Source organism: Oncorhynchus tshawytscha, linkage group LG13 (genome assembly GCF_018296145.1).
Source record: "Oncorhynchus tshawytscha isolate Ot180627B linkage group LG13, Otsh_v2.0, whole genome shotgun sequence".
NCBI classification, from domain to species: Eukaryota; Metazoa; Chordata; class Actinopteri; order Salmoniformes; family Salmonidae; genus Oncorhynchus; species Oncorhynchus tshawytscha.
Genome location: NC_056441.1, coordinates 39716408 through 39731790, shown reverse-complemented (window position 1 = coordinate 39731790; position 15383 = coordinate 39716408). Strand labels below are relative to the sequence as shown.

The 15383-nt window shown below is 41.2% G+C and overlaps 1 protein-coding gene across 2 annotated transcripts in view; it reads left to right on the top strand.

Annotated features, from left to right (window-relative positions):
• LOC112264919 (probable ATP-dependent RNA helicase ddx6) overlaps nt 1–12846 on the top strand; it is a 67583-nt gene extending 54737 nt beyond the window's left edge. Inside the window, exons 11-14 of one of the 2 annotated variants that reach the window (XM_042295730.1) lie at nt 7289–7352; nt 11035–11136; nt 11277–11504; nt 11842–12846. In XM_042295730.1, coding sequence (XP_042151664.1) covers nt 7289–7352; nt 11035–11136; nt 11277–11491 — 381 coding nt within the window. In that variant the 3' untranslated portion in view covers nt 11492–11504; nt 11842–12846. Of the gene's footprint in view, nt 1–7288; nt 7353–11034; nt 11137–11276; nt 11505–11833 lie in introns of both variants that reach the window. The other variant, XM_024441839.2, reaches the window with a different exon arrangement.
• The last annotated feature ends 2537 nt before the right edge of the window (nt 12847–15383 follow it).

Sequence of the window (15383 nt, the reverse complement as noted above, 5' to 3'; positions counted from 1 at the left end):
CATCTCAAATTGCTAAAATAAACAGCAAACCTGGTTTCAAAAAACAGATAAAGCAACATGCGGCACAACGCCTAGATAGTTTGTGCGTATGCATTGATATGAAGGCTACGTGTGCCTTTTAAAACATGTATGTAGTTCTGTCCTTGAGCTGTTCTTGTCTATTGATGTTCTGTATTATGTCATTCTGTATTATGTTTGATGTTTTGCGTGGACCCCAGGAAGAGTAGCTGCCGCTTTTGCAACAGCTAATGGGGATCCTAATAAAATTTTAAAAATAAAATAAATAAATACTAACTAAATAATCACACAGAAATACATAAACACACATAGGTTATCGATTACTAACCTAATGTATATGAAAAGTCCCTAGTGGACTAACACAATATGACAGATTGTTACACAATGGAAAGGGGGTGGGGAAAGATAAAGAGCAGGAGAGACAAAGATATGTGGAAGCTATGCTCATGGGAATATGAATACTTTGCACATGAACGACCGCTCATTCTAAAATAATTGCGATGTATATATTTACGCGTGGATGTCTTTGTCATCTCTCTGTTGAATTCGATCCGTCTATGGGAAGTGTTTCGATTTAAGTCTCTGGTTGTCCCCCAGAGGTCACAATGTCCTTCTTAGTTGTAGGCTTCTTTTGTTCTGGAGTGTTTGTTAGAATGGTTACATCAGAGGTCCCACACAGTGTTGAGAGGGATCTGTATTTCCCTATGTTTGTTAGAATAGATACCTCATGATGGTGAGAGAAGCTGTTCTTTGCCTCCCGTCTTTGGTCGAGTTTCCTAGGCTATTTTACATATACAGCTGCAGGCTGTGAATGTGTAGTCTAGTCTTCCTTCACCTTCACTCATTGAAAGTTTCAGAGGGTCTTACCATTTTCTGGGCTTATAGTTTTAAACCATTTAGACCATTTTGGTCTAAAATGTTAATTTTTCAGCGAGTCCTTTTAAGCACTCTGGTCGGAAAGCCGGTTCCGTCATGTTGAAACAATGCCTGTACTCACATGGGCGTGGTTACCGACTTGGCCCAGGTTTATATGAAAAGGGTAAAATCACATTTCTATCTTTTCAAAAGTATTCTTATACTTAATCATTTATTTTAGATGCAAACCTGATCACTAGGGCGTGTACACTTTCAGAGTTACAGTTAGCATGTTATACAGTCTTTCTGCCATTTTAATGACATCACAAAATAGACATTCATTTCTATATTACATTTGTCATAATTCCCAACATTTGGATATTGAAATATATTGTCCCAATGTTCATTGTTTGATGTTTGAAGTTTTGGCAAAGTCTGTCCCTGTTACAACAAAGGGATTTTTAACTTCTCCATACTGGGGTTGAATACTTATTGACTCAAGACATTTCAGCTTTTCATTTTTAATGAATTTGTAAATGTAAAAAAAATCCACTTTGATATTATGGGGTATTGTGTGTAGGCCAGCGATGAAAAAAAAAATCACAATTTAATACATTTTAAATTCAGGCTGTAACACAACAACATTTGGAAAAAGTCAAGGGATGTGAATACTTTCTGAAGGCATTGTTGCTCGACATTAATTACTTCACCAATCAGTGCGGATAGAGCAGCTTGCTATTGAGCGGGCAAGCTATTTACATGCATTGGACAGACTAGAGTAAGGCGCGAGATGCGACTGACATTTGGCGGGTGGAGAGAGAGTGAGAGGCGATACAGGAGAAGGCTTAGCTTGAAGCACTGTGCATCTTGTTGTTATGACAATTATCATAATTAGGCCCACATAATTGCACCTACAGAGGATTGCCTACACACTGGCAAAGATTTTCTGTCAGGCAGACACTGGAATAAGTTTCTGAGTGACAAAGTGAGGGCTTTGCATACAGTGCCTTGCGAAAGTATTCGGCCCCCTTGAACTTTGCGACCTTTTGCCACATTTCAGGCTTCAAACATAAAGATATAAAACTGTATTTTTTTGTGAAGAATCAACAAGTGGGACACAATCATGAAGTGGAACGACATTTATTGGATATTTCAAACTTTTTTAACAAATCAAAAACGGAAAAATTGGGCGTGCAAAATTATTCAGCCCCCTTAAGTTAATACTTTGTAGCGCCACCTTTTGCTGCGATTACAGCTGTAAGTCGCTTGGGGTATGTCTCTATCAGTTTTGCACATCGAGAAACTAAATTTTTTTCCCATTCCTCCTTGCAAAACAGCTTGAGCTCAGTGAGGTTGGATGGAGAGCATTTGTGAACAGCAGTTTTTAGTTCTTTCCACAGATTCTCGATTGGATTCAGGTCTGGACTTTGACTTGGCCATTCTAACACCTGGATATGTTTATTTTTGAACCATTCCATTGTAGATTTTGCTTTATGTTTTGGATCATTGTCTTGTTGGAAGACAATTCTCCGTCCCAGTCTCAGGTCTTTTGCAGACTCCATCAGGTTTTCATCCAGAATGGTCCTGTATTTGGCTCCATCCATCTTCCCATCAATTTTAACCATCTTCCCTGTCCCTGCTGAAGAAAAGCAGGCCCAAACCATGATGCTGCCACCACCATGTTTGACAGTGGGGATGGTGTGTTCAGGGTGATGAGCTGTGGTGCTTTTACGCCAAACATAACGTTTTGCATTGTTGCCAAAAGGTTCAATTTTGGTTTCATCTGACCAGAGCACCTTCTTCCACATGTTTGGTGTGTCTCCCAGGTGGCTTGTGGCAAACTTTAAATGACACTTTTTATGGATATCTTTAAGAAATGGCTTTCTTCTTGCCACTCTTCCATAAAGGCCAGATTTGTGCAATATACGACTGATTGTTGTCCTATGGACAGAGTCTCCCACCTCAGCTGTAGATCTCTGCAGTTCATCCAGAGTGATCATGGGCCTCTTGGCTGCATCTCTGATCAGTCTTCTCCTTGTATGAGCTGAAAGTTTAGAGGGACGGCCAGGTCTTGGTAGATTTGCAGTGGTCTGATACTCCTTCCATTTCAATATTATCGCTTGCACAGTGCTCCTTGGGATGTTTAAAGCTTGGGAAATCTTTTTGTATCCAAATCCGGCTTTAAACTTCTTCACAACAGTATCTCGGACCTGCCTGGTGTGTTCCTTGTTCTTCATGATGCTCTCTGCGCTTTTAACAGACTTTTAACGGATCACAGTGCAGGTGCATTTATACGGAGACTTGATTACACACAGGTGGATTGTATTTATCATCATTAGTCATTTAGGTCAACATTGGATCATTCAGAGATCCTCACTGAACTTCTGGAGAGAGTTTGCTGCACTGAAAGTAAAGGGGCTGAATAATTTTTCAGTTTTTGATTTGTTAAAAATGTTTGAAATATCCAATAAATGTCGTTCCACTTCATGATTGTGTCCCGCTTGTTGTTGATTCTTCACAAAAAAATACAGTTTTATATCTTTATGTTTGAAGCCTGAAATGTGGCGAAAGGTCGCAAAGTTCAAGGGGGCCGAATACTTTCGCAAGGCACTGTAAGTGCTTTGCTTTTTGTTGGACTGGGAAAAAATGACCGCAACTTAAAATAACTTTGTTAACCAGTTCCCTTGGTTTTAAAATAACAATTCTGTTCCGGAACAGTATAGATTACTTTAGTTCGTGGTTCTGATTCTGTTCCTGGAAAAACTATTATATCATACCTCTGATACCTCCTTTGTCCCACCTCCCACACATGCGGTGACCTCACCCATTACAACCAGCATGTCCAGAGACACAACCTCTCTTATCATCACCCAGTGCCTGTGCTTACCTCCGCTGTACCCGCACCCCACCATACCCCTGTCTGCGCATTATGCCCTGAATATATTCTACTACGCCCAGAAATCTGCTCCTTTTATTCTTTGTCCCCAACGCTCTAGGCGACCAGTTTTGATAGCCTTTAGCCGCACCCTCATCCTACTCCTCCTCTGTTCCGCGGGTGATGTGGAGGTAAACCCAGGCCCTGCATATCCCCAGGCACCCTCATTTGTTGACTTCTGTGATCGAAAAAGCCTTGGTTTCATGCATGTCAACATCAGAAGCCTCCTCCCTAATTTTGTTTTACTCACTGCTTTAGCACACTCTGCCAACCCTGATGTCCTTGCTGTGTCTGAATCCTGGCTTAGGAAGGCCGCCAAAAATTCTGAGATTTCCATACCCAACTATAACATTTTCCGTCAAGATAGAACTGCCAAAGGGGGAGGAGTTGCAGTCTACTGCAGAGATAGCCTGCAAAGTAATGTCATACTTTCCAGGTCCATACCCAAACAGTTCGAACTTCTAATTTTAAAAATTAATCTCTCCAGAAATAAGTCTCTCACTGTTGCCGCCTGCTACCGACCCCCCTCATCTCCCAGCTGTGCCCTGGACACCATTTGTGAATTGATCACCCCCATCTAGCTTCAGAGTTTGTTCTGTTAGGTGACCTAAACTGGGATATGCTTAACACCCCAGCAGTCCTACAATCTAAGCTAGATGCCCTCAATCTCACACAAATCATCAAGGAATCCACCAGGTACAACCCTAAATCTGTAAACAAGGGCACCCTCATAGACGTTATCCTGACCAACTGGACCTCCAAATACACCTCCGCTGTCTTCAACCAGGATCTCAGCGATCACTGCCTCATTGCCTGCATCCGCTACGGGTCCGCAGTCAAACGACCACACCTAATCACTGTCAAACGCTCCCTAAAACACTTCTGCGAGCAGGCCTTTCTAATCGAACTGGCCCGGGTATCCTGGAAGGACATTGACCTGATCCCATCAGTTGAGGATGCCTGGTCATTCTTCAAAAGTAACATCCTCACCATCTTAGATAAGCATGTTCCGTTCAAAAAATGCAGAACTAAGAACAGATATAGCCCCTGGTTCACTCCAGACCTGACTGCCCTCGACCAGCACAAAAACATTCTGTGGCGGACTGCAATAGCATCGAATAGTCCCCGCGATATGCAACTGTTCAGGGAAGTCAGGAACCAATACACGCAGTCAGTCAGGAAAGCAAAGGCCAGCTTTTTCAAGCAGAAATTTGCATCCTGTAGCTCTAACTCCAAAATGTTCTGGGACACTGTAAAGTCCATGGAGAACAAGAGCACCTCCTCCCAGCTGCCCACTGCACTGAGACCGATAAATCCATGAAAATCGAAAACTTCAACAAGCATTTCTCAACGGCTGGCCATGCCTTCCTCCTGGCCACTCCAACCTCGGCCAACAGCTCCACACCCCCCGCAGCTACTCGCCCAAGCCTCCCCAGCTTCTCCTTTACCCAAATCAGGATAGCAGATATTCTGAAAGAGCTGCAAAACCTGGACCCGTACAAATCAGCTGGGCTTGACAATCTGGACCCTCAATTTCTGAAACTATCCGCCGCCATTGTCGCAACCCCTATTACCAGCCTGTTCAACCTCTCTTTCATATCGTCTGAGATCCCCAAGAACTGGAAAGCTGTCGCGGTCATCCCCCTCTTCAAAGGGGGAGACACCCTGAACCCAAACTGTTACAGACCTATATCCATCCTTCCCTGCCTATCTAAGGTCTTCAAAGGCAAGTCAACAAACAGATCACTGACCATCTCAAATCCCACCGTACCTTCTCCGCTGTGCAATCTGGTTTCCGAGCCGGTCACAGGTGCACCTCAGCCACGCTCAAGGTACTAAACGATATCATAACCGCCATCGATAAAAGACAGTACTGTGCAGCCGTCTTCATCGACCTGGCCAAGGCTTTCGACTCTGTCAATCACCATATTCTTATCGGCAGACTCAGTAGTCTCGGTTTTTCTAATGACTGCCTTGCCTGGTTCACCAACTACTTTGCAGACAGAGTTCAGTGTGTCAAATCGGAGGGCATGTTGTCCGGTCCTCTGGCAGGGTTCAATTCTCGGGCCGACTCTTTTCTCTGTATATATCAATGATGATGCTCTTGCTGCGGGCGATTCCCTGATCCACCTCTACGCAGACGACACCATTCTGTATACTTCTGGCCCTTCCTTGGACAATGTGCTATCTAACCTCCAAACGAGCTTCAACGCCATACAACACTCCTTCCGTGGCCTCCAACTGCTCTTAAACGCAAGTAAAACCAAATGCATGCTTTTCAACCATTCGCTGCCTGCACCCGCACGCCCGACTAGCATCACCACCCTGGATGGTTCCGACCTAGAATATGTGGACATCTATAAGTACCTAGGTGTATGGCTAGACTGTAAACTCTCCTTCCAGGCTCATATCAAACATCTCCAATCCAAAATCAAATCTAGAATCAGCTTTCTATTTCGCAACAAAGCCTCCTTCACTCCTCCTTCACAAAGCCTCCTTGCCGCCAAACTTACCCTAGTAAAACTGACTAACCTACCGATCCTCGACTTCGGCGATGTCATCTACAAAATGGCTTCCAATACTCTACTCAGCAAACTGGATGCAGTTTATCACAGTGCCATCCGCTTTGTTACTAAAGCACCTTATACCACCCACCACTGCGACCTGTATGCTCTAGTCGGCTGGCCCTCGCTACATATTCGTCGCCAGACCCACTGGCTCCAGGTCATCTACAAGTCCATGCTAGGTAAAGCTCCGCCTTATCTCAGTTCACTGGTCAAGATGGCAACACCCACCCGTAGCACGCGCTCCAGCAGGTGTATCTCACTGATCATCCCTAAAGCCAACACCCCATTTGGCCGCCTTTCCTTCCAGTTCTCTGCTGCCTGTGACTGGAACGAATTGCAAAAATCGTTGAAGTTGGAGACTTTTATCTCCCTCACCAACTTTAAACATCTGCTATCTGAGCAGTTAACCGATTGCTGCAGCTGTACATAGTCCATCGGTAAATAGCCCACCCAATTTACCTATCTCATCCCCATACTGTTTTTATTTATTTACTTTTCTGCTCTTTTGCACACCAGTATCTCTACCTGCACATGACCATCTGATCATTTATCACTCCAGTGTTAATCTGCTAAAATTTTAATTATTCGCCTACCTCCTCATGCCTTTTGCACACAATGTATATAGACTCCTTTTTTTTTTTACTGTTTTATTGACTTGTTTATTGTTTACTCCATGTGTAACTCTGTGTTGCTGTCTGTTCATACTGCTATGCTTTATCTTGGCCAGGTCACAGTTGTAAATGAGAACTTGTTCTCAACTAGCCTACCTGGTTAAATAAAGGTGAAATAAATGTTTTAAAAATAAAAAAATATATGAGTTTGTGCTAGTCAATGTATGGGAGCCATGAGAAGAGATGCTTTTCTGAGGTTGTGTGTTCAGTGCTCTCATGCAGTGTTATTTTAATCCTCACAGGAGTACAGAAATCGTGTGTTCCACGACTTCAGAAATGGACTCTGCAGAAATCTTGTCTGCACCGGTACGTGTCCACAGGGTTCTAAAGTGTAACCATTTTGGTTCGAATGTGCTTCTAAATATTATATGTGCGACCTGGAATATTAATTTGGGAGCACCAATGCGCCTAGAAAGAAAAGTCCACCAAATAATTTTTGTAAAGATTAGACTTCGCTCTACCGTTGTTTCTGAGTGCCCTAGAGAAAAAGCAATCACATATTCATTAGTTTCATGGTCGTACCCAGGCACATAACTTGCGGGTTATGTGCCCCTTCAATATTATACCTTGATGAGTTTGATTGATTGGAAATTATTTATAAACGTAAAGCGCAGGCAGCTACTGGCTTTCTATGGCTTTAAACCTACACCACACAGTGATATCTTATTTTATGATTGAACCCCCCTCAACTCCAATTATGCTTTTGGTCCGGTCCTCGGAGGCCGTGGTTTTTGAAGGAAAAAAAGTTGCGTAAGACTTGAAATGTGCAATATCTCCTCTTTTCTTAGCCCTCATATTTGCGGGTTTGTTAACTTGGAACAAATACAATTGTGCGGTCAATTTAACATGGTAAATTCTTTCAACCACAAATAATAATTATATTGAAAAGGATTATTTTTCAATTGGAGAAAGTTTCTATTGCTAAGTGACAAGATGTGCATCTCGTGTGTGAGCGCTATTTCTCAAAACGAGTGATAATTGGTAACAGTCATATTCGGCTCAATTTTGAGTATTATAAATATTAAAATATCTGGTTTCTAGTAGGCTACAGAATTAGACATGGCTGTTTCTCTGAACCTCAGGCAGTAGGCTCAAGCAACCCTGTTTCTCTCCCCAGTCAGGGGCAGCCTGCCTCCCAGACAGCAGCAGCAACCTATTCTCTTTATTTAGTTTAGAAAACAAATTTGAAGGCCAAAATTGTGAGGGGAATGCACTAATCATGGTTATGCAACCTGATAATCATCCTTAGAATACCTACAGAACCAGCTTCAATTTTAGAAAATCTGCAATAAAATTTGGCCAAACCTAGTCTTCATTGATAGGGATGCGTGTGACTTTGCACGGTAAACATGTTTATTTCTCCTTATTTTTCTTCTTCTTGATTTCAATATGAAAAGTATGAAAAGCTAAAATTAGTAAAAGTCGACATTTAAATATATACCATATTTTTGGGTCACAAATCAAATCACATTTTATTGGTCACATACACATACAGTGCCTTGCGAAAGTATTCGGCCCCCTTGAACTTTGCGACCGTTTGCCACATTTCAGGCTTCAAACATAAAGATATAAAACTGTATTTTTTTGTGAAGAATCAACAACAAGTGGGACACAATCATGAAGTGGAACGACATTTATTGGATATTTCAAACATTTTTAACAAATCAAAAACTGAAAAATTGGGCATGCAAAATTATTCAGCCCCTTTACTTTCAGTGCAGCAAACTCTCTCCAGAAGTTCAGTGAGGATCTCTGAATGATCCAATGTTGACCTAAATGACTAATGATGATAAATACAATCCACCTGTGTGTAATCAAGTCTCCGTATAAATGCACCTGCACTGTGATAGTCTCAGAGGTCTGTTAAAAGCGCAGAGAGCATCATGAAGAACAAGGAACACACCAGACAGGTCCGAGATACTGTTGTGAAGAAGTTTAAAGCCGGATTTGGATACAAAAAGATTTCCCAAGCTTTAAACATCCCAAGGAGCACTGTGCAAGCGATAATATTGAAATGGAAGGAGTATCAGACCACTGCAAATCTACCAAGACCTGGCCGTCCCCTAAACTTTCAGCTCATACAAGGAGAAGACTGATCAGAGATGCAGCCAAGAGGCCCATGATCACTCTGGATGAACTGCAGAGATCTACAACTGAGGTGGGAGACTCTGTCCATAGGACAACAATCAGTCGTATATTGCACAAATCTGGCCTTTATGGAAGAGTGGCAAGAAGAAAGCCATTTCTTAAAGATATCCATAAAAAGTGTCGTTTAAAGTTTGCCACAAGCCACCTGGGAGACACACCAAACATGTGGAAGAAGGTGCTCTGGTCAGATGAAACCAAAATTGAACTTTTTGGCAACAATGCAACACGTTATGTTTGGCGTAAAAGCACCACAGCTCATCACCCTGAACACACCATCCCCACTGTCAAACATGGTGGTGGCAGCATCATGGTTTGGGCCTGCTTTTCTTCAGCAGGGACAGGGAAGATGGTTAAAATTGATGGGAAGATGGATGGAGCCAAATACAGGACCATTCTGGAAGAAAACCTGATGGAGTCTGCAAAAGACCTGAGACTGGGATGGAGATTTGTCTTCCAACAAGACAATGATCCAAAACATAAAGCAAAATCTACAATGGAATGGTTCAAAAATAAACATATCCAGGTGTTAGAATGGCCAAGTCAAAGTCCAGACCTGAATCCAATCGAGAATCTGTGGAAAGAACTGAAAACTGCTGTTCACAAATGCTCTCCATCCAACCTCACTGAGCTCGAGCTGTTTTGCAAGGAGGAATGGGAAAAATTTCAGTCTCTCGATGTGCAAAACTGATAGAGACATACCCCAAGCGACTTACAGCTGTAATCGCAGCAAAAGGTGGCGCTACAAAGTATTAACTTAAGGGGGCTGAATAATTTTGCACGCCCAATTTTTCAGTTTTTGATTTGTTAAAAAAGTTTGAAATATCCAATAAATGTCATTCCACTTCATGATTGTGTCCCACTTGTTGTTGATTCTTCACAAAAAAATACAGTTTTATATCTTTATGTTTGAAGCCTGAAATGTGGCAAAAGGTCGTAAAGTTCAAGGGGGCCGAATACTTTCGCAAGGCACTGTATTTAGCAGATGTTATTGTGGGTGTAGCAAAATGCTTGTGTTCCTAGCTCCAACAGTACATTAGTATCTAACTAAATGCTTGTGTTCCTAGCTCCATCAGTACAGTAGTATCTAACTAAATGCTTGTGTTCCTAGCTCCATCAGTACAGTAGTATCTAACTAAATGCTTGTGTTCCTAGCTCCATCAGTACAGTAGTATCTAACTAAATGCTTGTGTTCCTAGCTCCATCAGTACAGTAGTATCTAACTAAATGCTTGTGTTCCTAGCTCCAACAGTACAGTAGTATCTAACTAAATGCTTGTGTTCCTAGCTCCAACAGTACAGTAGTATCTAACTAAATGCATGTGTTCCTAGCTCCAACAGTGCAGTAGTATCTAACTAAATGCTTGTGTTCCTAGCTCCAACAGTACAGTAGTATCTAACTAATTGCTTGTGTTCCTAGCTCCAAACAGTGCAGTAGTATCTACCAATTCACAACAGTATACACAAATCTAAAAGTAAAAGAATGGAATGAAGAAAAACATGTATATTAGGACGACCAATGTCTGAGTGGCATTGACTAAAATAGAATACAGTATATACATTTGAAATGAGTAAAGCAGGATGTAAACATTACTAAAGTCACTAGTGTTCCATTATTAAATGGCAGCAGTTCATTCAATGGGGGGGGTTCAATGGATGCTCTGGTGCTCCTAAATGTTATGTTGTGCTCTTAAACTTTTATAAGTTGGGAGCACCAGTGCTACCAATGACACGTCTTTATGTAAAGCACTGCGTGTCCATATGAATTGTTTCTGTATATTTTGTCTGGTACTATCAGATTTTACTTGGGTATGTAGTACAGTTGATTTTACTGTTTGAAACAGATCTGTTCACCAGAGGTATTGACATCCAAGCCGTCAATGTCGTCATCAACTTCGACTTCCCCAAGAACGCCGAGACATACCTGCATCGCATTGGAAGATCAGGTATAGAACTTTCTTGTGTTGTTTATGTTCTTCTTGTGGTATTATGTCAATGCTTTTTATCAACTTTTAATATCTGAATGCTCTGTTTTGCATCCTGGCAACATGTCCATTCCATCCCTCTGTGATATTGTCTCTCTCAGGGAGGTTTGGTCACCTGGGCCTGGCCATCAACCTGATCACCTCTGAGGACCGCTTCAACCTGAAGTCCATCGAGGACCAGCTGGTCACCGACATCAAGCCCATCCCTGGCAGCATCGACAAGAACCTGTACGTGGCCGAGTTCCACACCGCCAACCTAGACTGCGAGGTGGAGGAGGAGCTGAAGGAGACAGGCTGCCAACAGGAGGAGCCCTAGAACCCCTCAACTGGTGAGTCATTCACTCTGACATTCCTCCGAAGATGAGATGGACCCAGTGCTTTATTGCTTATATGGGCATATTATACCTGTCAGTCGGACATGCCAGTGAGAATGCCTAATAATTTAGGTCGACCCTAACTTAGATCTGAAAGGGTCGTAAGCAATTTGGTAAATTCCTTAGAAGGCAATATGGCTCATTACCATATTTCTTACTTCTATCAAGTAATTGTGGATCTACACAAGGGGATAAGGGATATATCAAATTGGGAACCCATCTTGTGATGTGCATGAAGTGTGAGACCCATCTTTTTAATCCTTACCACCTTATCTTCCATCCAGGACAATAGGACAATCCCAGCTTTTGCACAACATTCAGCTCTTGCACACAGGCTTCAGGCACCTCTTCAACTTCTCTTTTCTCAACCTTCAAAACCTGGCACATGGACGTTAAGGTCGAGTTGACTTTTTGCTGATTTGTATATTCTGTTCTTATTCCCCCTTGTTATTTCATTAAGAGCTGCCTGCATTTTTTAAATTTAAAATGGTTTAACCATGTTGTTTTGCACCAAAGGTAGCTTGCCCAATGCACACTGAATGAGATCAATCAATCCTTTTTTGGCTTAGGACATGTAGGCTAATGTTTTTTGGATTGTATCCTGGTATTGCAAGGTATTGCAAGGTAACATATCAGCTGAAAAACTTCAGAGATAGGTGAGGAACATTGTCTTAAAAAAAGTAAGAACCATGCAAAATATTGATCAAGTTGTACTGTTTCCAGCTGAATATGTCGTCCACTTTTATGGCCAGCTTTGGAGGAGGACAGGTTTGTGTCATCAATGACATTAGGCCTATTGTTAACCGTAGCAACGACCACTAAGGGTAAAGAAAGCATCAGAATGTTGGAAAGCTCATTCACTTACATGCATTTTTAGATTGGAATTAAGATACTATATTTGTAGGTTTTAAACTTATTAATAAATTCACAAATGGTTGGATAATAAATCCTTTGCTACAGCACTACTAATATCCAACTTCGACTTGAATAACTTATCTTCTGTACTACATACACTGAGCGTACAAACCATTAGCAACACCTTCCTAATATTGCGTTGCGCCCCATTTTGCCCTCAGAACAGCCTCAATTCGTCGGGTTTCGAAAGCGTTACACAGGTATTCTGGCCCATGTTGACTCCAATGCTTCCTACAGTTGTGTCAAGTTGGCTGGTAGGTCCTTTGGGAGCTGGACCATCCTTGATACACACGGGAAACTGTTGAGTGAGACAAACCCGGCAGCATTGCAGTTCTTCACACACTCAAACCGGTGCGCCTGGCACCTACTACCATAACCCGTTCAAAGGCACGTAAATATTTTGTCTTGCTCATTCGCCGTCTGAATGGCACACATACACAATTCATGTATCAATTGTCTCAAAGCTTAAAAATCCTTCTTTAACCAGTCTCCTCCCCTTCATCTACACTGATTGAAGGTGACATCCAATAAGGGATCATACAGTAGCTCTCACCTGGATTTACCTGGTCAGTCTGTCATGGAAAGAGCAGGTGTTCCTAATGTTTTGTACACTCAGTGTATATAGTTAGCTGGGTTATCAAAATAATGCCTGTATTGGAAAATAGCTACATAGATTGATGGCTTTAGGTTGCTTAAAAGTGGTCATGTTCAAAACGAGCAGCTTGAGTCATGTACACTTTCAGAGGTGCAGTCAGTCCCGACCGTAAAATAAATGTTTACGGTAGGTTATTCAAACCTGATTTGTTACCGATGACAACTAGCTGGCTCAGGTCTTAGAATTGCACACAAAGTAATGTTTTTTTTTTCCCAACAATATTTCTGCTGATAAAAAGTAACACTGCTTGTGCCTTGCCTCAGGCTACTGTAGCTAGAGTTACCTAGGTATACATGACATGCATGTCACGAGACAAAATATTTTTTTTGTTTATCTCAAATTACGGAGATGCAAATGCCTGTGGTAGTGTTCCCACTCACACTAGATAGAAAACCACCAAACGTATATTTTTACAGTGGTACACCACACCTTCATTCATGCAGTTGTATTGAATTACTAGCATTTCACTGGCTTTGATACGTAGCTTGAAATTAGTGGTCAACGTTTTTTTTTAAAGTTATTCAACATAGAGGCCCACACATCAGACATCAACTCAGTTATAGATATAATTCATTATTATATGAAAATAAAAACACTTTTAGCCATTTAACACTAAAATGAATGCATTTCAACAAGAGATTCCTTTTTCTTTACCCTTTGTGGGCGGGACCAAAGCGGTTGCCAGGGGCACAAGGCCCAAACACGTTCACACATTTAAACCGGTCTTCCTCCATTGTAGAGACAAGATGGACTCTTTTATATTGGCTCATTTACACTAGCCATCTTGCCCGCTTACATTCACATGCCTTTTGTCACTCAAGTGCCTTAATTACTCTCCCACGTGCTCTCTTATCAGTTCATCCATCTGTCTTTCTCTCACACAACGGACAGAATACAAAACACAATTAAGCTGAATTGTAACATTGGTTGATTCAGATATATGCAAGTAGAATGTTCGTTGTGCACTGTCCTTCTAGGGAATCTTGTTTATGTTCTAGATGCTCAATAACCAAGGCTTCAAACTCTGACTGACATCATCTAGAATGCCAAAGTACTTTTAATGTAAACTTTGCAATAAAAAAGGGCAGCTTTTACTTAGACGCAACGTGACTGTCACTATGAATAATTAATCATGTGAATAAGATATAAATATGATATAAGACTACTTAAAGAAGATAAGACTGGGCCCATTGTAAAAACTATGGATGGTAACCTACAATCAAGCTAATATAGCACCGGACAAAAATATATATAAACGATCTCAGACCAGTACAGGAGCAGTTCATGAAAACACAGTAGCATCCAATTACTGAGCTTGTGCAGCATTTTACTAGTAAAACTATTTTCTGAGCTTTCATACTTATGGTGATGTGATTATGGGTCAAAATATCACCCTATTTGATTTGATTTTATGTGAATATGCGTCAAAATATCACCCTATTCCCTATAAAGTGCACTACTTTTGACCAGGACCCATAAAGTAATGCACTACTTTTGACCAGTCCCCATAAAGTAGTGCACTACTTTTGACCAGGACCCATAAAGTAGTGCACTATATAGGAAATAGGCCCATATGTCTGCAGCTATGGAAAGAACAGGTAGAATTTACAATCTATTCAGTCATATGCATCCAATTTCTGAAAGACGCACAAGGTGTTGTTGGAGATTACAATCAGCATGGGATCTTTTTTTTAACCACTGTCTCTTTCACATATGAGCCCTGCAGGAACACCTCAATAAACAACAATTACACTATAAATATCTATATACATAATACATGAAAAACAAACACAAGGAAACAAACACATTATTCAGTAAAAAGGCCCTCTAACATTGGCCTGAATTGAGGCAATCTTGACGTTTTCTTTGTACAAAACAACATGGTTCAACATATTTTTATTCTTCCTCAATTCTTCCTCAATGTGAGGGTCCCTCAAAGTAATATAATATGTTTTTTAGAGGCAGACATTTCATGTTGGTACAGTTTTGTGGGTATGTCCTTCGGTTTAGGGTCTAATTTGAATCAATCTAAATGACTCAAATGTAAAAATGTAATCTCCAAAGTGTTGTGAATGTATTAATTGCCAATATGTACTGTGCAGCCAAATAGTACATGCAGCCCATTGGCACAAAATATAGTATATTTAGACTAAAAACTAGGTAACAAGAAACCAAGCTTTTATTTTAAAAACCTCAGCTCTTGGGTGATGTTCCTCAGCCTGGCTGCAAGAAAGAAGGGAGGGTATTTTGATATGATACATATA